Source organism: Felis catus, chromosome X (assembly GCF_018350175.1).
Source record: "Felis catus isolate Fca126 chromosome X, F.catus_Fca126_mat1.0, whole genome shotgun sequence".
Classification (NCBI taxonomy): Eukaryota; Metazoa; Chordata; class Mammalia; order Carnivora; family Felidae; genus Felis; species Felis catus.
In genome coordinates this window covers 100,822,191-100,847,819 of record NC_058386.1, presented here as the reverse complement: position 1 = coordinate 100,847,819, position 25,629 = coordinate 100,822,191, and the positions used below count along the sequence as shown (strand labels likewise).

Below are 25,629 nucleotides of genomic sequence, written 5' to 3'. Positions count from 1 at the left end.
AAAATGGGGTAATAGTACTTGCTTCAGAACATTATTGTGAGGATTAAATGAGTCACTACACACAAGCTCTTTGAATAGTGCCTGACACGTAATAAGCACCCCTAGTTAATCTATTAACTCATAATATGGGTTTATATGTTTGTCAATAATAGGTAGAACTCTCTTCTTCATTCTTAACCTTCACCCCCTCAAAAAACAACAAAACGGCTTACACCTTTGCACACACATAAAAGCAGGGATGCTTTTCAGTATGGTCACATTTATGTAATTTTGCATCTGGCTTTTTTCTTAATAAATTACTGCATTTATGGTTTAAAAATGTAACCTATGTCACAGCATGTCAGCTGCCTTTTTCTTGTTTCTATGAACCTCGCCTCTGCTTACTGTCCCCTTAACCCCAGTAATATCTATGGCTAAGTCTTTGTTGAAGAAGTTATGTTGTAATAATAATTACAGTTTTATCCTCTGTCATTGTACATCAGCTTATTAAAATAAAAGTTTGTTGTTGCTCTTGCTTTATGAATGTGCCATTTCCTCACAAAAGCCAAAATCTTTAAAGGTTTCTGGAATTGTGAATATAAAAGGGGAAGATATATAAACTAACCTGTTTAGTTTATTATGATTTGCTGTAACACAACCGTTTAACATTTTGGACTAATTTTGACATTGATTTGTTTTTATTTTTCAAACATTTTTCCTGTAGGTTTTCTCTGATATAATTTACACAGTTGCAAGCTGTACTGAAAATGAAGCTAGTCGATATGGGCGATTTCTTTGCTGCATGTTAGAGACTGTGACCAGGTGGCACAGTGATCGCGCCACATATGAAAAGGTATGGCTAATAAACACCCTAACATTTTACCCGTGTGTATAACAACCACTCGCAGTAATCTTTAGGTTGTTCAGTTTTTTGAGTTTAAGATTGAGTTGTAAAACAGTTTTTAAAATTTAAGCATAATTCATTCATTATTAAAAAGTGCTGTTTAAAAAAGCCATATCTCGAACTGACACGCCAAGTTAATACTATCAAATAAGCTTAACATTTCTGTGAAAACTACCTATCATTCAGATCTTGTTTTTGCATGGAATCATTAAACTAGTCCTCTTAAGTTTTCAGTTCCTGCTATTTTGGGGGCAGAATTTTTCTAACAGCCTTTTTTTTTTTTTTTTTTTTTTTTTTTTTTTTTTTAAGGAATGTGGAAATTATCCAGGATTCCTTACTATATTACGAGCAACTGGATTTGATGGTGGAAATAAAGCTGATCAATTAGACTATGAAAACTTTCGACATGTTGTGCATAAATGGCATTACAAACTAACCAAGGTAAAAAAAAAAATTGTGTTTCTTGAAGGTGGTTTTTTTCTCTTTATACTTAATATTTTTATAATAATAGGTCTTAAAATGTTTGTTGTAGGCATCGGTACATTGCCTTGAAACAGGCGAATATACTCACATCAGGAATATTTTGATTGTGCTAACAAAAATACTTCCTTGGTACCCAAAAGTTTTGAATCTGGGTCAGGCTTTGGAAAGAAGAGTGCATAAAATCTGCCAAGAAGAAAAAGAGAAGAGGCCAGATCTATATGCATTGGCTATGGGGTAACACAATTATACTTTAATGTGATTTATGAGACTAGATGACAGAAGGATTCTGAAGACTTTAAAATGTTTTACAGTGTTGAAGTTTATCTTCTGCCTTACTTCAGGAGATTATGGGAGATTATGCGATCATGTTCCCACAGGCTGGTGAGAGTTGTCACTTCTGATTATCAGCTTCCGGTCTATACTGGATGATAATTTCAAAAGTCATATATAGTATGTCTTGGTTTGGAGGAAATGTAATTTTATCATCAGTTGATATTTGGATCTTCAATAGTGAAAAAAAGACAGTTTGAGGATCAGTTTACATTTTTATTTTTAAGAAAGCATCTGGGGCTCTCTCTAAAGACCTTCAGGAACTTACTGAAAATTAATATTTTTTATTCTCTGGCACCAAGTAGGGTGAATCATTTGCTAATTTTATTCTTTTAAACTCCATGTTTGTACTTTTTGATTTGTATTTGTATATTTAAACACTTTGTGCGACTTTCAGCTACTCTGGGCAGTTGAAAAGTAGAAAGTCATACATGATACCTGAAAATGAGTTTCATCACAAAGACCCCCCTCCGAGGAATGCAGTTGCCAGTGTACAAAATGGGCCTGGTGGTGGGCCTTCTTCTTCATCGATAGGAAGTGCATCCAAATCGGACGAAAGCAGTACTGAGGAGACTGGTATGCTTATTTGTAGAAGTTTATAAGTGATACATTTCGTTTGAACAAACTAAGGTGTTTTATATCACGTGACAAGTAAAATGCTGGCTTAGTATTATTTTTTATTCCCTAGGTAGGAGTATGTAACTATCAAGACTATCAAGAAGTAATTAGCCCTTTGTTTCTTTAGAAAGAATGAATTAGAATTCATCTCTAATCATTTTGCTGTGAAATTGTACTTTATTTACAATTAGGGACTTGTCAAATAAAACCTTACCTTTTTTTCAGATAAATCAAGGGAGAGATCTCAGTGTGGTGTGAAAGCTGTTAATAAAGCTTCTAGTGCCACACCAAAAGGGAATTCAAGCAATGGAAACAGTGGCTCTAACAGGTAGGAATGCTGTGCTGTATGTCACAGTTCTGAATTCTTACATGATTAATCTCATTAGCCATGAATGAAAGAGGGTGGTAGTTGAATACTATGAAAGTCATTTATGTTGGACTTTTGAATTTTTTGAGTACCCCTAATTTAATGATGTGCGTAACCATTCTCCATATGTTTTCTATAATGCCAAGACTGACATTGTTTCCTCTGCTGAGTTACGCAGGTGAAGGTAGGTAGTGAAGTTAAAAAAAAAAACATTTTAGTGTTGGGATGCCTGGGTGGCTCAGTCTGTTAAGAGTCTGACTTCAGCTCAGGTCATGATCTCGTAGTTCGTGAGTTTGAGCCCTGCATCAGGCTCTGTGCTGACAGCTCAGAGCCTGGAGCCTGCTTTGGATTCTGTGTCTCTCTCGCTCTGCCTTTCCCCCACTTGTGCTCTCTCCCTCCCCACCCTCCCCCCCCCCCCAATAAATAAACATTAAAAAAAATTAAAAGAAAAACCTTTTAGGATTGAGTACTTGCTATGGGCATTCTGGGTAAGGATAATTAACATAAAAGAAGCCTACACTGATTTAGACCAGGGATCCATCCAGCCAAGTAATCCAGTTCCTGATAGTAGCACCCTTGGTTGGTTTGTGGGATAAGTTTTGGCTAACCTTGTAATCCTCAGAGGTTATGAACATATACAGAAAAGGGCCTGCCATCAGTTTAATCATTCTTTTTAATATGCTGTTCATGAATTTGGTCATTTATTGTTTATTGGATAAAGAAGTACTTCGTTTTTATTTGACTTAAAGTCGTTTAGTTTTCAAAGGGCTACTCTTAGTTCTGTTATTTTTGAAGTCCATAGGAAACCCTTCATGATTTATATAACATGGAGTGTGTTTCTTGACTATCTTAAAATCTCATGTTTTTATTCTTAAGCAGCAAAGCTGTTAAAGAAAATGACAAAGAAAAAGGGAAAGAGAAAGAAAAAGAGAAAAAAGAAAAGACTCCAGCTACTACTCCAGAGGCCAGGGTACTTGGTAAAGATGGTAAAGAAAAACCGAAGGAAGAGCGGCCAAATAAAGATGAAAAAGCAAGAGAGACGAAGGAAAGAACACCTAAGTCTGACAAAGAGAAAGAAAAATTCAAGAAGGAAGAAAAAGCTAAAGATGAGAAATTCAAAACCACTGTCCCCAGCATAGAATCAAAATCGACTCAAGAAAAGGAAAGAGAGAAGGAGCCATCCAGAGAAAGAGATATAGCAAAGGAAATGAAATCAAAGGAAAATGCTAAAGGAGGAGAAAAAACACCAGTTTCTGGGTCCTTGAAGTCACCTGTTCCCCGATCAGATGTTGCAGAGCCTGAAAGGGGCAAGTTTGCCTTTGTTTATATTTGTTTACTTTTGGTTCTTGTTAATGTGTAATAGTTGGTTCTTGTTTTCTTGTTCTGGCAAGTTATCTAGGGACTTTACTCGGGGGAACTAATACTTGATGACCTTAAAAGTTGGTGATTTTTCTTAAGTGGTTGGAAAAAAAGTAGAAATCTTACTGTGACCATTTTTCTTTTTGTGCTAACAGAACAAAAACGCCGCAAAATTGATACCCACCCTTCTCCATCGCATTCCTCAACAGTAAAGGTTAGTATAGCCTGAGGAAGGCAGCGTCCATGTTAGGCTCACCTGGTTGGAATACGTGTCCTGACTTCCTTCAAGTCTTGTGCCAAGTATTCACTGGAGCCACTGGAGGTTTTATATTGCATTAGAAAATGAATTTTTTACATATTGGTGGACTGATATTTTTTCCTATTGAGTATTTTTATTATAAAAATATTAAAACTTCAAGGACCTAGCACTAATTTTGTAGTGTTTCAAAGTGCAAGAGAAATTTTACCCAGAAGTGCCTCACTGCTTTAAGCAGTCATTTTTGGAGCGCAATGGTAGCTACAAGCAAATGAATCTTTTCGGCAGAATGAAGCCTATTTTTCAGCATAAATATTGAAGAATATATAGCAGTGAAGACTTCCTGGATGATACAGGATAAACAAGATACCTCTGAATTCATCAAGCTTCTTGATGAGCATCATACCGATGTGTGCCTTCTAAGAAGGAGTCTTGAAAGGAGTTCCATTTTAAAGTCTCCTTGGTGATCAGTTCTCCTGTAGTTGTGTATATTCAGTGAGCATGCAGCTTCTGTTGTATCTTCCCTTGGAGGTTTGTTTATACCCATTGGGTTCCCAACAAGTTGAACCTTGCGTTACGATAAAAGCAGATGTGGCATCCAATCCTACCACCCAGCAAAGAGAAACCCCAGGCATTCAACTGCAGCACAAAATCGTGGGTGTAGCCTTCTTGAAGACTCAGGGTAGCCATTCCTTGCTCCATATTTAATTTTAATTCTAAAGTCATCTAATTTCATGGAATCTTTGAATTTGCAGTACGTTGAACTTTTAAAACTGTAAGTTAACTAATTCTTCATCAAGAGCACTGTGGTGGAATACCGTAATTGATTTCTTTTTCTTTCTTTCTTTCTTTCCTTCTTTCTTTCTTTCTTTCTTTCTTTCTTTCTTTCTTTCTTTCTTTCTGTCTGTCTGTCTGTCTGTCTGTCTTTCTGTCTTTCTTTCTGTCTTTCTTTCTGTCTTTCTTTCTGTCTTTCTTTCTGTCTTTCTGTCATTCTGTCTTTCCTTCTTTCCTTCTTTCTTTCCTCCTTTTCTTTTCTCCTTTCTTTTATTCTTTCCTTTTCTTTTCTCCTTGCTTTTATTCTTTCCTTTTCTTTCTTTCTTTCCTTCTTTCTTTCTCTTTCTCTTTTTTCTTAAGTGCTTTTTTTGTGGGAGGCATGAGATTCACCACCAGAGGCACTTTGCAAAAAAGTGATTACTCTTTTAGACAATACATGTTGTTTTCTTGTTAATATAATGCCACTGAGTTTTTTGGGCTAGGTTTAAAAATGCGTGTATTTATAGTAGAGTCATAAGTAAAGTAAAATTTGAAACCTCCCAAGTAAAGAAAAACTATGAAAACGTAAGCTAACGTTCTTCCACAGTGACCTCCACTAGTTTAGACTTTCTATGGAGGGAAAAAAAATGTTTTGTTTTCTTAAGCCTCTTAACTTAACATTACCTATAACTTAAGTACAGTGTTATGAAAAATGTGGCATTGACATTTATTTTTAAATTATGAGCAGATAAAGATTTTTATTTGTTATTACATTGAGTACATATAATTTAGTTATTTTTTTAACATTACAGTTCCATTACATGGTTTTGCTTTTGTTTTTTATTGTTGATATTCATATTATAATTGACATCATGAGATTTATCCTCACAAGAAGTAGCTGGTTTATTTCCAGGTTACAGCCATACTTCCCAAAGTTCCTCTGGGTTCTGAGAACTATGCCAGCTCACCTGTCATCTCCATTCATTTTCTACAGGACAGTCTCATCGAACTCAAGGAGTCTTCAGCAAAGGTTTGAGTCTTTTAAAATCATCATGCCTAAGTAAAACAAAAAAAAATTCTTTACTTCATTTATTTAGTAGATACCTTCGCTCTAGTAAATTCAGTAAGCTAGTAGAATAAGCTTTAAAAATAACTACCACAAACTGAAACAATGGATGACAACGGTCCTTTTTAATGAGATTGTTACCAAATGCGCGTAATGTGGCAACACTTCCATAATATCTCTCTGCTTGCTGTGTTATGCATTCTTTTATGTTTCAAGATCTGGAAATACGTTTAAGGTTTGGGGAAGGGGTTGTTGGTTTGTTTTGGGGAGTAGGCTTACTTAATTTCTCAAAACAAATCTGTCAGGTTGTTTTCTGACGTTTTAGGACAACCCAAAAGACCAGAAGAGAAATTTGATGCATTCATGTAACTGTTCTAAAAACCGAGCCCATTCCAATCCATAAAATTCTATATTGCCTCTGCCGAGCTACCCTTTTGGTAGTTGTAGCGTAATATCAAGAAATATGGTTAATGTAAACTAATCATTCTCTTGGAGGGGGAATACTCAACTTGATGGTTGCGTGTAATTACATGTCAGTATTAATTCTTGCCTATTACTCTACTTTCTTGAGTATTTTTCTACTAAAAATAATGTGTAGTTTGTGTATCTTACTGCAGAGTTCATTTCATTATTGTAGTTGAATTGTCCATTGTTCATGTTATTTTGTCTACTTATTATAATATTTGTACCCTCTTTCACTTTGATTTTCCACTTTGCCTCCTCTTAATACCTGCTAAGTATTATTTCTTACTGGTGGGCCAACACAAAACGAAATTTTGAAACAAAGCCAGTTGACATTACTAACTGCTTTTAGATATATACCTTTATAATGAAATGTCTGTGGATATTGGGCAAATAAGCACACATTTTTTAATAGTTCAGGTTAGCCAGTGTGCCTTTGTGCTGAAACTGTAGCATTGTTTTTAGAGTATACTGTATCAATCAAAAGAGTATTAGCTGTACTGTGAATGCTTGCTTTTAAGGTAAAACTTTTTATTGGCTAAATTGTATTGCAATATAGTTGGTTTTCATAACCAGTTTGGGGTTGTGTATATCAGTCTTAACCATCAGTGGCTTGGTGTCGGCTATTTTAAATTCATTGGTTAACAGTGTTACCTTGTGAGTATTTATTTCCTGAAACATACTTTAAAGCAGTTTGAAACCTGCTGTGATAGTTAACTGGATTTTCTAATCAACGATGAAAATGATGGTTCCTTACATTTGCAGAAGCCTTTTGAAAATAAAACATGTGAGATAAACATGTTATCTCATTTCATGTTCATAACAGTGCTGTGAGGTAGATAGAACAGGAGGGTAGTGTCTTTTTGACAAATAAGAGACTAAAAAAGTTCTTTATCCTTTCCCAGTGGCGTGTAACTTGTTAGTCATACCAAAACTTGGACTAAAATTAAGATGATCTTCAAGTATTCCTACTACAATGAAAAAAATGGCACACACACAAAAAAATGTATGGTCCCTTGATTCTTAGCACCCGTTTCAACAGTAGTTGAAAGGAGTTCCTAATTCTGTTAATGTGTTTGCCTTGTTTTTAAAATTATACTACTACAAGTCAATCTCCCTATCCCCCTTCAGAAAAAGATAGTGATTTTCTGGGTATTTAAAATTCAGTAGAGTTATTCCACATTCAACCAAAAATTTTTGAAAATGGCATCTGAATGCACTTATAAAAATCAGGTGACTCATACCACTTTTCAGATCCTTAGTGTTTGGTATGGTAACTTGGTGATGTCATTAGGTGTTCAATAAATATTTGAAATGAACTCTTATGCTTTTGGACTTTGGTAAAGCATTCAAAGGTTAACTGGTCTGCACAGTAGTTGATGTTGCATTTTTCTTATATGTCTAGGAAGGTACAGTAGCATATGAATGTCTTAGAAAAACAACTTTACTGGACTTTGATCTCTAAAATTGACCATCTATATAAACTCACCGTTTCTGGGTAGCTTTTCCTTTTTCAAGGATTTGAGCGATGTGTGTCTCTTTCTTTCGTGTTGTCACCCGTACATATAAAATTGTTTCTGTGTGTTAGTTTAATTTTTTAGTTATGCTTTGTCCCTGGGATCCTCTTTTTTTTTTTTTTTTTTTTAAGTTACTTTCTATTTTTGCTTTCTAATCCATGGTAAAAGTAATACATGGATTTGACTTTTCAGGTGGATTAAAGGGAGAAAAATCTAGCTTAATATCCAAATCTTTTCTGTCTGTCTACCTTCCACCCCCAATTTCCAATTGGCATACTTCCAGTTTGGTCACTTGTGTTTTCACCTAGCAATCCTAGCAGCTGTATTTGATGAAGAAAGTGTGAAAAGCAGCATCCTCCTTTACCCAAGCTTCTCTATAATTTAGGAGGGCAGCAGTAACCATCCTCAAAACAGAATTCAGGTTTTAATTTTGTTCATCTTAAAGCAAGGATTTATAATCAAATGGAAGCCTAGAAGTGAGGCCATCTTTATATACGGTAGCCTTAATAAAGTCAGTGTGGCAGTGTTAACAGATTGTGAAAATCAGTCCTATTGTTTTTTGGACCCATTGATCCCAATGTCAAGAATAAAAGCAAATCAAAAGCACAGTCCAACAGCGCTATCTGCAGATCAATTTAACAAATCATTAATTTTGTTTGGCAAACAAGTATTGAGTACTTGGTGTGCACAAGGCATTAGGAAGTATGTAAAAGTGAAAAAGACACATTAATGAGCTCCCCTACCATACTGGAAACTGTGTTATGGGCAAAAATAAGTGACATGAAATTAATAGGGAATACTTGTCACAAAAAACGTTGATACAGAATAATCAAGAGATCACCACCAAGTGAATTGCAGAGTTGAGGGATGATTGAAGTGCTGATGGCTTTTGAGCTGTCTGTGAAGGTTAGTAGGATTTTAAGAGATTAAGATCAAAGTGAGCAGCCATTGTGGTCAAGAGAACTGCTGGGATGGACAGGGAGTTAGGGAGCCACTGGTAGCCACAGCATAGAGTGTATTGAGTTTGCCCATAGCAGGATATAATTGTGCAAAGATTGCGAAGAGCTTGGAAATACCTGAGCTAAGGAGTATGCATTTTATTCCACAGGCAACGAGAGACTGCCTGTTATTGTGGAAAAGAGAATATTGTGATCAGAACTATTCTTAGAAGGGTAGGAAGAAGGAATAGGGTTAGGTATGTTCCTAAACTAAGAATGTATTGGTTTTTCAGTTCCCTGCAATACAGAATTCAAGTTAGGCACAATTAAAAACTTTATTCCTTTGGAGGGGGTGTGTGTGTGTGCATGGGTGTGCTTGTGTGTACTTATTTGTAATCACACTCCCCTCCCCCCCCACCCCCCGATTTTTTTTTACTTTTATCAGGAGAATGAATACTTCCCTTAGAGAAATCTTTGAGTATTGCAGGAATATATTATTTCTTTTGTCTTATCAGTTTCATACGTAATATTAACTTAAGATATGAATAAACCTCACAATTAGAAAATCTTGAAGTGTTGCTTAGGGCATTAACCCAGCAAGAGCACCTTTCGGACAAGCACTTTTATGACTGTTTTTCATTCTCTTACTCTTTGTTATTAATAAACATTTTGTCTATTTCAGTTGATCATCAACTTTTAAACACTGACATTTTAAAGAATCTACTTCTGCATTCCTATGGCAGTATTTCTGACCAACTGAATTGAAAATATTTGGTGGTGTTAAATAAGTGTTTCTTTAATTTTCAAATGGATGGTTGTCTTTTTTTCATGTATTCCTTTGAATACCAAAAGATTTCCTCATGTAAAACTATTTGACTTTTGACTCACTATTCTTTTCATTCCTAAGGTATATCTAGGATTGCGTAGTTATTGTAATGAGTTATATTTTGTACACTGCTGCCTAAGACTTGTAATGTCTTAAATTGAACATAAGCTTATAGCACAGTTAAAAATGCTGTAAGGATAGGAATCTGATTACTTCCTTAATGTTTTCTAGATTTCCATATTCACTAGGTTATACTAGTGAATTATACGAGATTTCCATATTTACAACTTGCATAAGTTATTAAGATTATCTCTTAATTATTTAGGTAGTGTAGTTTTGATCTTTGGCTGTTTATTGCCTGTGGGCCTTTTTGGCAGAGAAAGAATTCATCGTTTTTCAGTCTTGGGAGTTGTTTTATCATCCTCAGCTGGCCAAATGGTTTTCTGAGCCATTAGAACCAGTAAGACAAATTTCCCAGTCAGTTGTGATTATTTGGTAGAAATTGGAGTGCTTTAAGAAGTAGGGAGTATGCAGCCTTTACATTTATAAAAATAATTTAGGGTAGTGTTTACATGGTATATGTAGAGGCAGAAAAGACTTATTAGTCAAGTCCTGGCTAGGTTTTTATACTTTTGCTTGCTGTCATCGGTTGCCTCCTAAGTGGATGGCAAAACTGTTTAAAATTTCCATGATTGTGTGGAGGTTTGTATTTTTTTCTTAACAGTAGAGAAAGCCCAGACACTTTCACATACGGACTCCTGTAGAGGTAGTGGTTATAGATCTTCACAACAGAGCTATAAAAGGAACTGTCGCTTGTAGATTTACTAATGAGTCTCAGTTAAGGCAGGAATGAACTGATTGAGTTTAAATGAATAATTTTGTAAGGCCATGAATTGAAGTCTTTGCATAATTTGTGCCATGTTCTTTTGTTTCACCTCTTGTAATCCAGACAGCTGACCAGTTTTGACTTTGGGTCTAACTACCAGTTGTCTTTCATTAAGTAAACAGTCAAGCAGGTTATGCCGATACTGGAAAACTAATAATCTTTAGTAATATTGCCTTAATTTAACAGCTCTACCTTAATCATACTCCTCCACCACTGTCCAAGAGTAAGGAGAGAGAAATGGACAAGAAAGATTTGGACAAGTCGAGGGAAAGATCCAGAGAAAGAGAGAAAAAAGATGAAAAGGACAGGAAAGAACGGAAAAGGGTTTGTAATTTTTTAAAAACTAGTTTGGAAAGCCGTTATATCCTGTATGGTGGTGTGTTTGTTGTCTTTTTTGAAGTACTAGTTTCTTGCCTGGCAGACTGTTAATTTAGTGTTTAAACTGATATTTTCACCCGAAAGTGTGTTTGAATCTTCTACGGTAATACGGATCTTCAGCCTAATAATCCCTGCCAGCTCTGCCTGTCTCTCATGTCATTTTGCCAAGTGTGGGACACTATTGGCAATACTCTCCGGTGCTAGTTAGCTGTGCCCTTGTGTAAAAGTAATATTTTAAAACAAAAACATAACCTCTTGATCAATGTAGTTCACACTTCTTGGTTCTAGGATCATTCAAACAATGACCGTGAAGTGCCACCGGACTTAGCCAAGAGGCGAAAAGAGGAAAATGGAACAAGTAGGTAGATTTATTAATACGTTTGAAGCAATCATCAAACTGAATTGGAAAAGGCTTTCATGATTCTCTTTTGTAATTTTAGTGGGGGTTTCAAAACACAAAAGTGAAAGTCCATGTGAGTCTCCTTATCCAAATGAGAAAGACAAGGAAAAAAATAAGTCAAAATCTTCAGGCAAAGAAAAAGGCGGCGATTCGTTTAAATCTGAAAAGATGGATAAAATCTCCTCCGGTGGCAAAAAGGTAAATTGGGAAAACAAAGGGACAGAACGCTTTTTCTTAAAAGTTTGACTCTCTGAATATCAGCACATACGGAGTTTTTTGGTAATCTGATAATCTCTTGTTAATTATTTGAGGGTGGGAAGAGGAGGTATTGGGGGAGGGCAGTTTATCTGGCAAATTCGAGCCAGTACGGTCCCAAACAAATTACTGGGAGAGTAGAATTAGTTTATCAGTGAAGTTTCCTTTTCCTTCATTCCACTCCCACCTACTTCTGTTCATTGACTTTTAGCTTTTCCTTTTTGTTTTCTTTCCCCCCACTCCACCAACAGTGATTTTAGTTTCTTTACATTCATGAGGTTCAAATACGGTCACATGTATTCTCCCTGATGAGTAACACTCTCATAAAGTCTTTATTAATTGTGATTTTTAAACATTTTTGTAACATTTTCTCCTAATAGACTTAATGTGTATGCAACTCGTATTTGATTTTCAAACTAAGTATAGTGTGCATTCTCTTAGATACTCATGGATGATATTCAGAATACATTTCCTGCATCTGCCATAAAGTAGGCAAGTCATTATTAAGGTGTAAAGTGTTTCGAAAGCATTATTATGCTATATATAGTCATAGTTCTTTTTTATCTTTTGTTTAATATTTTTTTAAAGTTTGCTTATTTTGAGAGAGAGCGTGCACGTGTGCGCAACTGGGGAGGGTCGGGGTGGGGGTGGGGGAGAGAATCCCAAGCAGGCTCTGCACCGCCAGCACAGAGCCTGATGGAGGGCTCAAACTCACAAACTGTGAGATCTTGACCTGAGCCGAAGTCAGATGCTTAAACCGACTGAGCCACCCAGGCGCTCCTGTAGTCATAGTTCTTAAAAGCAGTTTTGGAAAATTATAACGTGATTGTTTTAAAGTCTCTATATGCTTTAAAAGTGAGGCTTCTCCTTTTAAATAAGTATTTTTTTAATTGAGGTAAAATTCACATAACATAAAAATAATCATTTTAAAATGTACAATTCAATGGTATTGAGTATATTTACGGTATTATGCAATCAATGTAGCCAGTTCCAAAATGTGTTTATCACTCCAAAGAGAAACTCCATGCCCATTGAGCAGTCATTCCCAGTTTCCCTCTCCTTTTAGCACCTGCCAACTACCAATCTGCTTTCTCTCTCTATGGGCTCACCAGTTTGGGATATTTCATATAAATGGAATTGTATAATAATGTGGCCTTTTGCGTCTGACCTGTTTCACTTAGCACAATATTTTTGAGATTCTTCCATGGCGTAGCATGTACCGGTGCTTCATTTCTTTTTATGGCTAAATAATATTCCACTGTACGAATATACCACATTTGTTCATCCATTTGTCAGTCGATGGACTTTTTTGTTGTTCCCTTTGGCTGTTGTGAATAGTGCTGCTATGAATGTTTGTGTGCTGCTCTGAAGTGTTTGTCTGAAGACCTGTTTTCAGGTCTCTTGTCTGTATACCCAGGAGTGGAATTTCTGGGTTTTATGGTAATGCCATGTTTAACGTTTTGAGGAACTGACAAACCATTTTCCACAGTGGCTGGACAGTTTATGTTCCTGCCAGCAATGTACGAGGGTGCCAGTTTCTCTACGTCATTGCCAAGACTTGTTATTTTCTGTTTTTTTAATTTTTATTTTTAATTACGTTTTTTTAAAAAATTCTAGCCATCCTAGTGGGTGTGAAGTGGTATCTCATCATGGTTTTGATTTCACATTTTCTTAATGACGAATGATATTGAGCGTCTTTTCATGTGCTTGTTGGCCATTCATATACCTTCTTTGGAGAAATCTCTTCAGATGCTGTGGCCACTTTTAAATTGGATTGTCTTTTTGTTGCTCAGTTGTAAGACTTCTTTATATAGTCTGGATACTAGACCCTTATGAGCTGTATGGCTGGCAAAAATATTTCCTCCCATTCTGTACATTGTATTTCACTTTCTTGATAGTGTTCTTTGATGCATGAAAGTTTTTATTTTTGATAAAGTCCAATTTTTTTCTATTGTTGCTTGTGCTTTTGGCATCATTAAATAAGTTTTTGAAGAAAAATATGTGACTGGTGGGTGATAAAAAGGGATTTTGAGCTGATTTTTATATTTGGTTTTCGCTTCCCCAACTAATTCCACCATTCCTTATAGGAGTCCAGGCATGATAAAGAAAAGATAGAAAAGAAAGAGAAACGGGACAGTTCAGGAGGAAAGGAAGAGAAGAAACAATATCCTTTTCATCTTATTGGCATATTTAATCAGTGTGATGGAAAGCTTTGATACTGGTCATGTTTAGAATTGTACCCTTGTAGTATGTGGTCTGAATAAAGTTGAAGGGCTTAACTAGCCTTTTAGTAGTCTCTTCAGTTAACCCTCTCAAGTATATGAAATGTGGAAGGGGGAGACTTGGTATGTTTTCTTTTTAACTTCTGTGGTGACTGAGGTTGTTTTACGCCACCAAGATTCTCTCTGGCTGTATTGCCACCAAGAGGAAGAAAGGGAACAGAGAGTCCTTTGGGCTGGGGCGCGGGGAATAGAAGGGCAAGATGATGAAGCAGATGAGCAGGGCTGGTAGAGGTTGAGGCTACCAGGCTAGTCAGAGGCGAGTAGAACCGCGAGCTGAAGGATTGATTGCACTAAAAGTTGAGACATCATTCCTTTCTTGTTTTGTTTTTTCAAAGTTGTTTTCCCTTAATTTGTCATCTACTCATAAGTCCTCGGACAAGCACAGATAATGAAGACTTTCAATCAAGGTGAGTGTTCTCTCACCTCCTTTCGTGTAAAGGGAGAGATATAAAATGAGGTCTGATCATGCTGAGGAAACTAGATACGTTTTGCAGGCTACAACTAGAAGTTTGCACCTAACTGTAATGACCAGGTCTTTGGGTATAGATGTAAAATAAGATTCACAGTTATTTTTAAACTGTTTTCATCTTAAGCTTGCTGATTAGCCACACTGTTTTTTTTCTTAGCACCAAGATATATTTAAGAACATCTGGCTTTCTCTTCAGCACTCATTCCCGTCTTCTCTGGATAATTATTTACCTTTTTTAAGTACCTATAGCCTTGTAGGTGGTGCTGGCATCTGCACTTTACAGGTGAAGAAATGGAGACTCTGAGAGGTTAAGCTGGAGAGGCTGACAGAGATCCTCGCTGGCAGAGCCAATATTCAGAGCCTAGGTTTCCTTGCCCTTTAGTGTTCTGTTTTCCTTTTTGCCTTTTCATGCGTACGTGTTATCCAGAAATTTCTAGGTTTCTGTGCCTCATTTTCTACCACAGCCCATGTTTTTGCAAGGCCAGAAAATACCGTCTGTGCTTTTAGTTCTGGAATTTAAAATATGCAACTTTGTTTTCAAGGTAATTATGCCTTATATGAGATTTAAAAAGTGTTTAACCATCTTAAATAAATGGTATGTGGACAGTAGTTCACTCTGTCTTAGTGAAAAGAGTGTTCAGAACCTAATACAGTCTTTTTTGAGCACTCGGATCATCTGAATAGCTGTTGTTCGGTGATGCCTTAGGATTATTGGGATACGTAGGCTGCTTTGCCCTCTACGTTTAATGGCTTGAGATGACTGTATTTGAAGGTCTTGACTTTGTGGTAGCTCCTTTTCTTGCTTCCCTATTAGCGGTCATTTCCTAATGTATGCTTCCTATCTAGACCCTCCCCCTAACATTTGCTGCTGCTTTTATGAAACCAGAGAGAGAACCAAGGCTGTTCACAGTTAAATTAAGAGTCAGAAATGTAGGAAAACCCGTTCTGTATTAGGGTATGAGTTTTAGGGAATGGGTTTTGTCCTATTTATTTTGGCCGCAGGGTGGGGACTTGAGTTTGCCAGATGGGTAATGTCCTGATGGGTGGTGTGCCTTTCCAGCTTTGTCTGCTTGTTATCTATGTAGTAGAATGGGGTAAATGAGAGTTAGGAGAGAACGTTGAGAATTTAATAGACTTTCTTTAAAATCTTTAGGAAGATTGCCCATTCCTCAGTTCAAGTCATCCTCTCCCCCAACAACTAGCTGTTTTCCCTAGTGAACTATAAACTCTTAATCTTTCTTCTTTTTTTACTCTTCACTTTACTCTTTCTTTTGACGTTTTGCTTTTTAAAAAACTTTTTTTTTCATGTTTATTTTTGAGAGAGAGTGCGAGTGGGGGAGGGGCAGAGAGAGAGGTAGACAGAGAATCCGAAGCAGGCTCCAGGCTCAGAGCTGTAAGCACAGACCCTGACATAGGGCTCGAACCCATGAACTGCGAGATCATGACCTGAGCCGAAGTCGGACGCTCAACCGACTGAGCCACCCAGGCACCCCTTGCTTTTTAAAACTGCTTGCTTTCACCTGGTCTCATTTTTTAAAATATTTTATTTATTTTTGAGAGAGAAAGAGACACAGAGACAGAGTGCAAGTTGGGGAGGGGCAGAGAGAGAGAGGGAGACCAGAATCTGAAGCAGACTCCAGTCTCCGAGCTGTCAGCGCAGAGCCCGATGTGGGGCTTGAACTCACGAACTGTGAGATCATGACCTGAGCCGAAGTTGGACGCTTAACCGACTGAGCCACCCAAGCGCCCCTCACCTGGTCTCCTTATTAAAGAGAAGGAAAAAACCTGCCACTTATATCTTCATTAGGAATGAGTCAGCCATTGTGACTGACCACTTTCACCGTGATTCTATACACATCTCTCTTTACTCAGTACCTAAATATTATTCTTTGGCACGTGAAAGTTTTACTGCAGACTTCTTTGAGTTCTTACTCACATGGGCCATGGATTTGTACTTTACCTCTCTCTATACTCTTTCAGGACCAAAGGCATGAAAGATTGGCTTGGGTGTTAGATGTTAGGTCGGTGGTCTTGTAACAAAGCTTCTCAATTCAGATATCCTTTTACGATACATTTGGCTTGATGTTCATCCTGTTCAATTTCTTCTTGACAACTGTGTCCTATACTTTCTCCTTGGGTAGATTCTGAATTTTGTGAAGCTCTGGTTGATTTTTTCCTTCTTCTGGCTGTTCTGGCTGCCTCTTTTTTTTTTTTTTTTTAAGTTTTATTTATTTAAGTGATCTTTATACCTCACGTGGGGCTGGAACTCACAACCCCCAGATCACGAGTCCCACTGTCTTGCAACTGAGCCAACCAGGCGCCCCTCTGGATGCCTCTTCCTATTTGGATACATTCTAGAATTGGTCAAGTCTTTCTGTTCTTCTTTTTCTTTTAGAAGTTTCATCATTTCTGATTGGCACCATTTACCTTTAGGCTACTTTAAATCTGCTGCTCCCTGCTCCCTGCTTCCTGCTTCCTGCTTCCTTTTTTATTTATTTAATGTTCTACAGAAAAGAGAACTGCGACACGTGTCGCATTTCCATGATTCAGAGATGTTATTTTTTAAAGTTTACTTATTTATTTTGAGAGAGGGAGAGGGAGACAGAGTCACAGTGTGAGTGGGGGAGGGGCAGAGAGAGAGAGGGAGAGAGAGAATCCCAAGCACGGAGCCCAGAGTGGGGCTCAAACCCACAAACCCTGAGATCATGACCTGAGCCGAAATCAAGAGTTGGATGCTTAACCGGCTGAAACCCCCCCCCCCCCCCGGGCGCCCTGTGAAAGATGTTGTTAATTGTTGGGGCGCCTAGGTGGCTCAGTTAGTTGAGCGTCCGATTTCAGCTCAGGTCATGATCTCGAGTTCGAGCCCAGCGTCCAAACCCAGCGTCGGGCTCTGTGCTGAAGGCTCAGAGTCTGGAGCCTGCTTCGGATTCTGTGTTTCCCTCTCTCTCTGCCCCTCCCCCGCTCACGATCTGTCTCTCAAAAATAAATAAGTGTTAAAAAAATTTTTTCTTTTTTTTTAATGTTATTAATTGCAAGATTTATTGTTGGTTTCCAGGACTTTTTTTTTGAGTAGGATGGATAGGGAAATGACATTGATTTGTAAGTATCACCCTGATTTGAGAAAAAATAAAGTGAGATAAGAGATAAGATTAGAGAGAATAAAATACATAAATGTGACCCAGATTAAATTCCTTCCAAAGTCTTCTGTAATCTTTTCCTATCTCATAATTTTTATTGGTAAAATCCTTTTTTCCTTGTTCTCTGAATCTTCTGTTACTTGTTATTACTAACGTTTTTGTCCAAATTTATCTTATCTCCTTGATTTAGTCTTTTGAACACTACTAGCTGCTTTGCCTTTAACTATTCCCCGTGGTTTAATCTCTAAGAATTCCTGCCTATTAAAATTTGTCTCTTACAACAATCCTTTAGCTTCTCAGTATTTATTTGATATGTGTGGTCCTCAGTTCATGAGTGTCAAGGTTAGCTAACTTTTAAGAGTCCTTTGTGAGCCAGACGCTGTGCTGAGGCTTGCTCCCAGACTTTGAGAAGCTCAGTCTTCTTGGACTTTAATTTTTGATTTCAGAGAACATGAGCAGTGAAGCGCTACCCTGTCCATCTGCATTTGTAGTGTCCTAACGCTCCAGTTGTGATCCCCCACTCCATCCAGGCCCTATCGGTCTCCGGTTCTTCTCTCACCTCCAGTATCCTCCTTGTAACCTGTTTTATCCTTTAAACCCAGGGTTGCACATTCTTAGCCCCAGGGCAGAATGTGGCTTGTTAGTGTATTTTCTTGGCCTCACACAATATTTAACATTGTTTTAATTGATTTCCTTTAAAAATCAGAAGAGTTGACAAAATCCGAATTTCCGCTTTTCTCGAAGAATTGGAATATTTGGCAACATTGTGTCCTGCTAGACCTGCCTAGGTGCTGGCTACCTCCCCTGCCCCTTATATAGAGAGTGGGTCTTTTTTTTTTTTTTTTTAATAGTTTACCTCAGTCAGTCCCCACCCAGTTGACTTCATTTGTTTCCATTACGTATTAGCCTCTGTAAACCATTGATTTTGCAATTCCTGTTCTCAGCCTTTTTTCTTTAGTCCATACTTGGAAATTGACTTCCTAAGTGCTCAGAGATCGATCATTTTAGGAACATGTTGCCATGGTGAGGCACAGTCCTAGGTACTTGTAATATGTGTTGGAGTGGGGAGTGTGCGGTTAAGTTTCTTTTTCAGTTTCCCATTGCTTACATGTGGGCATGTCAGTTTGCCTAGAGTCCTAGCCACAGATTCCTGTGTAATGTACGAGTATGTTACTTATCCCCCTCCTTCGATTCTGATCTTGTTGAAGGCAGTGACTTCATCCTTTCCTTCTAATCAAACAACGAGGTATTTTTCTTTATTACCTGCTATGTTTCAGATACTCTGTTAACTTCACATGGAGAGCTATGGACAGAAGTATTACGTATACCTCTTTGGGATTGATGAGAAAGAGCATTGACTTTATTGCCCTCAAAAGGTGGTTCACTTTACTTACAGTATTTGATAGTACCCTGTTTAAAAGAAGTTTTCTTTGTATACTGCAACACATTTTTTGAGGGCGGGTTTACATGCTTTTATTTGGGTCTGTATGTAGTAATCATTAAATGTGTTAGAAAGTTTGTTAGGAGATTGAAATGATAGACACCGACTATTTTTCTCTTCGTTACCATCACTTATACTCTTTAATGGGTGTGCATTCTTTATACTGCTATTCGTACGTACCAAACAATTGGGCAGAATAGGAGGAATTTTCTCTTTTCCTTTTTTCCATTTAAGGTAGACCAAATGTTGACTAGGTGCTGTGCTGTTTCTATCGGGACATAGGCATGAGCACTTAGAAGAGGGCTCCCATGCCACATTTACCTCTGAGTGTGACTGTCCCTTACACGTGCCATTATCCTAAGAGGCACCCCTGGGTGTGCTAAGATTCAGTTCATCAGAATCCCAGTTTAATTCTGTGTTACATTTCTCTACATGAAACATCTTGGGAAGTGTGTTTATTGTGATAAGAATTCCTAGGTAGCAGTGTAAGGACAAATGAAAGGAGTAAAGTGGCATTAGGATGGTTGTCGCTGTGTCTTTCTCCTGTATCTTCTTTCTTCCTCATAAATGTTCATTTGACTTTCTGTCAGCCTCATCCATACATGCCTTTCTTCTGCGCGCGTGCGTGAGAGAGAGAGAGAGAGAGAGAGAGAGAGATGGAGGGAGAGAGAGAAGTAGGATCACGAAATCCTGACCGTTTCAGAAACTCGTGAAAATGAAGGTAACTAAACTCTCAGATGCCTCCTTTGAGGTGAAGACACTTAACCAGAAACAATCTATTTTGTGGGCTCATATTTTATAGTTTCTCTAAAAAAAAATTTTGTTGCCATTAAGAGGGCTCTTTTATGAAGAATCTATGTACTATTGAAACATTTCTTTAGGACCTTTTTGGTGAATCTGATCTTAGAGAGAGAGAGTGTGTGTGTGTGTGTGTGCGCGCGCGTGCATAAAGACATACCTCTGGTAAGAAGGCTGAATTTGTTTGCCTCTCTTCTCTACTTTGATCACCAGTCTAGCTGTACTTTTCTCCAGACCACCCTACTTTTCAAACTTGCTTCTTGCTGTCACAACTCTCTATAAAGTAACATTATTTAAAGTTGGCTGCCTCAGCTCTGAGAGGGTGTTCTTTGAGGGCATTCCATGCATGGTTTTCTGACGCCCTGACAAAGGAGGGGGAGGGTATGCTGGAGCATCAGGGAGATTGCAACCTTACTAATACATCAGGGCCTATTAATGGGGGTGTTGGGGGGAGGAAAGAAAAAAACCTCAGGATGTCCTGTCCAGATAATACCCAGTAGAAAGTGATGTTTACAGATGTAATCTTGTCTTTCTGCAAACATGGTATTACCAGTGCAGTTTGTAGCACCGATAGAGCAGAGATGTCTAGGGTGGGGGACAGACGACCGGACCAAAGCCCGAAGTAGAAACTCTGTGAGAAACCTCCACCGTCCTAAGTGTGAAAAAGATCTGTGTTATCTCTTGCATTTAGAGTCTGTGCTTTCTTGTTTACAATTGTTAAAGTGGCACATGTTTAAAAAAATAGTAAATAAAAAAATAATCTTAGGAGAATGTTCTGGGTAATGTGGTATAAATGCATGGGTAATAAGAAGAAAATATTACTCTGCCGGAAGGTAGAGTCCTAAAGGCTGAGTTTGGCACTGTTTCATCACTATATGACTTTCTTCTTGATGGCAGTTCTTTCTGAAGTTCACTGAACTTGGGGTGGTTTTCAAGTTTGTAATCCCAGCACTTCAGCATTGTTTTATAAATACGCTCTGGACATTGCCGAGAGACTGACATCCAGTATCTTCTTTCCACTTGCTCTTGTGCTTGCTGATTTGTCATTCCAGGGTATGGACAGACCCCTAAGCTGAAGGTCTCCCAGAGGAGGATGCCAAAGCTCCATGCGTCACTCTCAGAACGATATCTCCCATAATTAAGAGCTTCTGGTGCTGTCCATTTAATGGGAATCTGCTTTAAGTCAGAAGATGAATACACACCACCATCCTCTTGACGAGACATTCCAAAGTCACTGATTTTCAGAACATTATTTTCACCTCCAGGCAGTTTCTTGCAGCAAGGTCCCTGTGTATACAATTTTTACTCGAAATTCGCCATCCAGAAGCAGCATCTAATGAAAATTTCACTAACTGTTTTAGTTCATCCTTCTTTCTCAGAAGGGAGAGGAAGTCGCCTCCTGGAACCAATTCCTTAATGACATAGATAGGCTGTATTTGTGTGCAAACTCCTATAAGTTTGACAATATCAGGATGATTATATTGCTTGAGGATTTTGGCATCTTGTGAAAATTTTAATTTCAGTTCCCAGGAAAGATCATCTTTACATGTTTTAATGGCAACAGCAGTTTTATCCTTTAATGTGCCCTTAAATATATGTCAGCAAAAGTTCCCTTGCCCAGTAATTCTCCTACTGTGACATCATCATGACTGAGACCCTCATTTCTTATTCTAGTTATGGCCATCCCGATACCATGATAATCTCTTTATTGCAACACTTTTTTTTTTCAATTTGAAAAATTGAGATAAAATTTATATGACCTAAAATTTGCCATTTTAAGATGGTTTTTAGCATATTCACTATGTTGTAGCCATCGCCACTAATTCTGGAACATTTCCATCACCCCCAAAAGAGGCCCCATACCCATTAGTAGTCACTCCCGGTTGGTTCTCCCCTCCCCCCAGCCCCTGGAAACAACTAATGTACTTTCTGTCTGTATGGACTTGCCTGTTTTGGACATTTCATAAAAATGGAATCATGCGATGTGTGGCCTTTTGTGTCTGGCTTCTTTTACTTAGCATCATGTTTTCAAGATTCATTCATGTTGTAGCATGTATCAGAACTTCATTTCTTTTTATAACTGAATAATACTCCATTGTATGAATGTGTACCACATTTTGTTTACCCATTCATCCGTGATGGACAGGAACAATGATTTTTAAGTATTAAAATTGTAAGTTCAACATTAGTGTATCCACAACTATAATTGGTAATGTCAAGGTTATACATGGTGTGAACAGAATGCTGTATAGAAATGATGTGTAAATTATTTGTCAGCATTTCATGCAAGTGTGATTACTTTCCAAGGCCCTTCTAGCTCTGGTTTTATGAAATATGTGAATGTAGTATTTTCGTCAATAAAGTTTAATGCTTTAAGCATTAGTTTAAAATTTGAGAATAATGTTAGGCAGATATGAAGTTATTTGCCACATGTTGTAATGATCATGTTTTGAATTTATTTCAATATGCAGTATTTGAAAATGTCAGTACATAAAGGAAAGGAAATGAGTATAATTAAGTCAATATATTTTTAAAGCAATTTTTATAATTTAGCAGACATTGCATCTTAATATAAGTCACTATTAAAATCGTGTCCTTGTGAAAAATGTGATGTCATTTTTCTCTTTTTTTTTGTTGGTCATGTAAAATCGGTTCCTTTTCATTGCCGTGTGTTCTGTTTCCTTTTGACAAGCTGTTGCTTGCCCCTGTGGAGTATTTTACTTGTTTCTATTTCATTTTATCCTCCCTCCCTCACAGAATGTTCAGTGGTTTTTTTTTTTTTTTTTTAAAGCCCTCACACTGTACCTATCTTTAATGGTTTCGGAGAGTGGGCAATGAGAAATACACAAATATTTCATTCTTATCTAGAGACTTAATTCAAGCCTTGGTTATTGACAGAGCTCATTGGCTTTTCTTTATTTCTTAAGTCTTCCTTCTTTCCTTCCTTCTTGTTTTCCTCCTTTCCTCCTCTTTCCTTCCTTTCCTCCTTCCCTTCTTGCTTCCTTTTTCTCTCCTTCCCTCCCTCTCCCCCTCCTTTCCACCTGTTCCTCCCCTCCTTCCCTTTCTCCCTGTCGCCTGCCTTCTTTTCTTCCTTCCTTATCTATCAATATAATCACTTTGTTTCTTTCAGGTGAGATTGGAATGAAATGGTTCAGCTGTGACCAGAAATTTATTTTCCTGAGTAGATTGCCAAGAATTATGAATCAAGAGGGCCCATTTGCATCTTCTTAAGTTATTTAGTTATCTGCTTTATTGCTCCATGCCGAAAACTTAAAAATTGTTGAGTTGTGCATTACTGTATTTAACTTGTTGCTTAGTTTTCTACATGTTTATTTTCAGTAAATGGCTGAAAGTGTTAACTGTTCCATATTTTTAGCACAATGTGCTGCATACAGTTCCCAACAAGCAAATAAGGTTACTTGTGTACAGAATTTCACTTTAGGCTAACTATAAATATTGCCTGGGTTTAGTTGTTTTGGTTTTTGTTTGATTTTTGTTTTTGTTTTTGTTTTTTTTCGATCTGAGATGCTTCCTTTTTATTGCTTGAAACTGAAAATAAACAATTATTGAACCATTTTGAATTTACCTCATTTTAAAACTCAAGTTTTAATTTATTTTTGGCCTGTTTTTAATATTAGTCCCTAAAAACAAAGTGGGAGCAGTGTCTTATGCAGTGCTTAAGAATCATTTTATATAGTACGTGTATGACATTAAAACCTGTTTCAAAAAGAAAAAGGTACTAGCACTCACTTGTCCCTTGCCATTTTTTCTTGTAATTATGTTAGACAAATCTGGGGGGTAAAAATCAAAAACTTAATTGTGTTTTAATTCTACAGCTACAGGAGCTTTGTATTGCTGAACTTTCGTCTGGAAAAGTTTCACAGTGACATTTTTAAAAGAAAATTTTTTTATCTACTGAATTCTACCAGTGTAACCTTTTTTCTAAATAAACAATAGTTTTCTCAAATGATTGTATATCATTGTGTATATTGTTGCTTATTCACAGTAACTTAGCAAAGATAATTCAGTAGGGTTCCCAGCTCTCTCTTTTCATTTCTGTCCTAGTCCGTGGTCTACAGTGTTTTGAAATGATATCTCACCTAATAATATGAAAAAATCTTATTTGCTCACCTCTGCACCGGGGCGGGTAAACAGTGGGCTGAAACCATGCCTAGAATTATCCATTTACTCTGTTTCTTTGGAACCAGTGATACCTGTGCAAATTAATTTTTAGAGAATGACAAGGCTATAATTTTTTAAAGGATTGAGAAATGCTGAGCATATTTTAGAACTGGCAAAGGGATACAAATCTTGATGTCCCTTTTCAGGTAATTGTAATTTGCAAAAATTGATGGCCACAATAATCATGGGAGAATGATCCATTCAGTGACTGTTGAGCACCCATAATGAGCCTGGCATAAAAAGAAACTCTACATTGTTAAGATGATTTTGACATTGAGAAAATAACTGTGGTTAACCTCAAAATCATTGGTCTGAAACCTACCGGGGAGGAGGGGGGCTTCCCAGTTATGTTGCATTCACATTTTAAATACAGGATTGTGAGTTTGGATCAGTACTTGGCATCAGTATCTCTTCTCCTTATCCCCCATATTCTTGAATACAGGTGAGCTTCGGTTGTATCCTTGCTAGAAATACATTGAGGGTAGAAAATACTAACTTTGGATTTAACTGGGCCAAAATAGTTTATGTTGGAAGTAGGAAATCTGTATTTGTGCAGTGATAGCTATTTTTAAGCATCTACTGTGTTCTACGTACAAAGGACTATTAAGACGTAACTCCTGTACCTATGATAGCTTGAGAAACAAGGGCCAAATGAATGCTATTGGAGGTCAGCAAACTATTTATGTAAAGGGCCAGATAGTGAATGCTTGAGACTCTACAGGCTATGTATACCCTGTTGGAACTCCTCAGCTGTGCCACTATAGCATGAAGCAGCTATATGCAAATGATAGGTGATATGTAAATGGATAAACACGACTGAGTTCTAGCAGAATTTCATTTACAAAAACCTGCTATAGAGCCTCCTATAGAAGATTTATTTTAAAAAGAGTTGAGTGCCTCTTAGGCAGTAGAGGTACAGCCTTGAGCACAACAAAGTGCCTGCTTACCCTCACATGCCTTCCATTCTATTCAATGCGGCCAAAGAAATATTTGATGTTAGGTGGGGGGAGGACCTCTGAGGAAATGGGAACCTGGGTGAGGCAGGGCTTATTGCTCTCTATTTAGAGGGACCGTGTGGAATGAAGAGGTGCAAAGCAGGATATTTTGAGGCAGTTCCCCCGGTATGAATATTTTATTACTAAGTAATATGAGTGGGAGTAATCCCTAACCCCCTACCCATCTTGGAACCTTTTAAATGAAAATCATGTAGCATGCAGGATTCCTCTCAGGACCTAGGCTCTGAACTGTAGTGGCTGGTGTCTAAGCTCGCCATCTTTTTTTTTTTTTTTAATTTTTTTTTATGTTTATTTTTAGGAGAGAGAGTGTGAGCGGGGGAGTGGGGGGGAGAGAGAGAGACAGAAACAGAATCCGAAGCAGGCTCCAAGCTCTGAGCTGTCAGCACAGAGCCCGACGTAGGGCTCCAACCCACGAACTGTGAGATCATGACCTGAGCCGAAGTTGGACGCTTAACCGACTGAGCCACTCAGGTGCCCCTAATCTTGCCATCTTTTAGAAGGGAGTTTGTACCTTTAGGCTCATAAAT

The 25,629-nt window shown here is 37.6% G+C and overlaps 1 protein-coding gene and 1 pseudogene across 16 annotated transcripts in view; one reads left to right on the top strand and one right to left on the bottom strand.

The window, feature by feature from the left end:
* THOC2 (THO complex 2) overlaps window positions 1-23,879 on the top strand; it is a 113,673-nt gene extending 89,794 nt beyond the window's left edge. For 5 of the 16 annotated variants that reach the window (XM_023249254.2, XM_019824246.3, XM_019824244.3 and 2 more), the window contains 14 exons: window positions 704-832; window positions 1,193-1,324; window positions 1,416-1,600; window positions 2,094-2,272; window positions 2,540-2,642; window positions 3,558-3,988; window positions 4,196-4,254; window positions 5,948-6,079; window positions 10,931-11,068; window positions 11,411-11,480; window positions 11,563-11,720; window positions 13,865-13,941; window positions 14,421-14,466; window positions 20,957-21,887. In XM_023249254.2, coding sequence (XP_023105022.1) covers window positions 704-832; window positions 1,193-1,324; window positions 1,416-1,600; window positions 2,094-2,272; window positions 2,540-2,642; window positions 3,558-3,988; window positions 4,196-4,254; window positions 5,948-6,079; window positions 10,931-11,068; window positions 11,411-11,480; window positions 11,563-11,720; window positions 13,865-13,941; window positions 14,421-14,448 — 1,821 coding nt within the window. In that variant the 3' untranslated portion in view covers window positions 14,449-14,466; window positions 20,957-21,887. Of the gene's footprint in view, window positions 1-703; window positions 833-1,192; window positions 1,325-1,415; window positions 1,601-2,093; window positions 2,273-2,539; window positions 2,643-3,557; window positions 3,989-4,195; window positions 4,255-5,947; window positions 6,080-10,930; window positions 11,069-11,410; window positions 11,481-11,562; window positions 11,721-13,864; window positions 14,372-14,420; window positions 14,467-18,942; window positions 20,676-20,956; window positions 21,888-23,034 lie in introns of those variants that run through there. The other 11 variants (XM_011279461.4, XM_019824247.3, XM_019824243.2 and 8 more) reach the window with 10 other exon arrangements.
* Window positions 20,667-21,588, bottom strand: LOC109496349 (annotated as a pseudogene).
* Window positions 23,880-25,629: the final 1,750 nt, after the last annotated feature.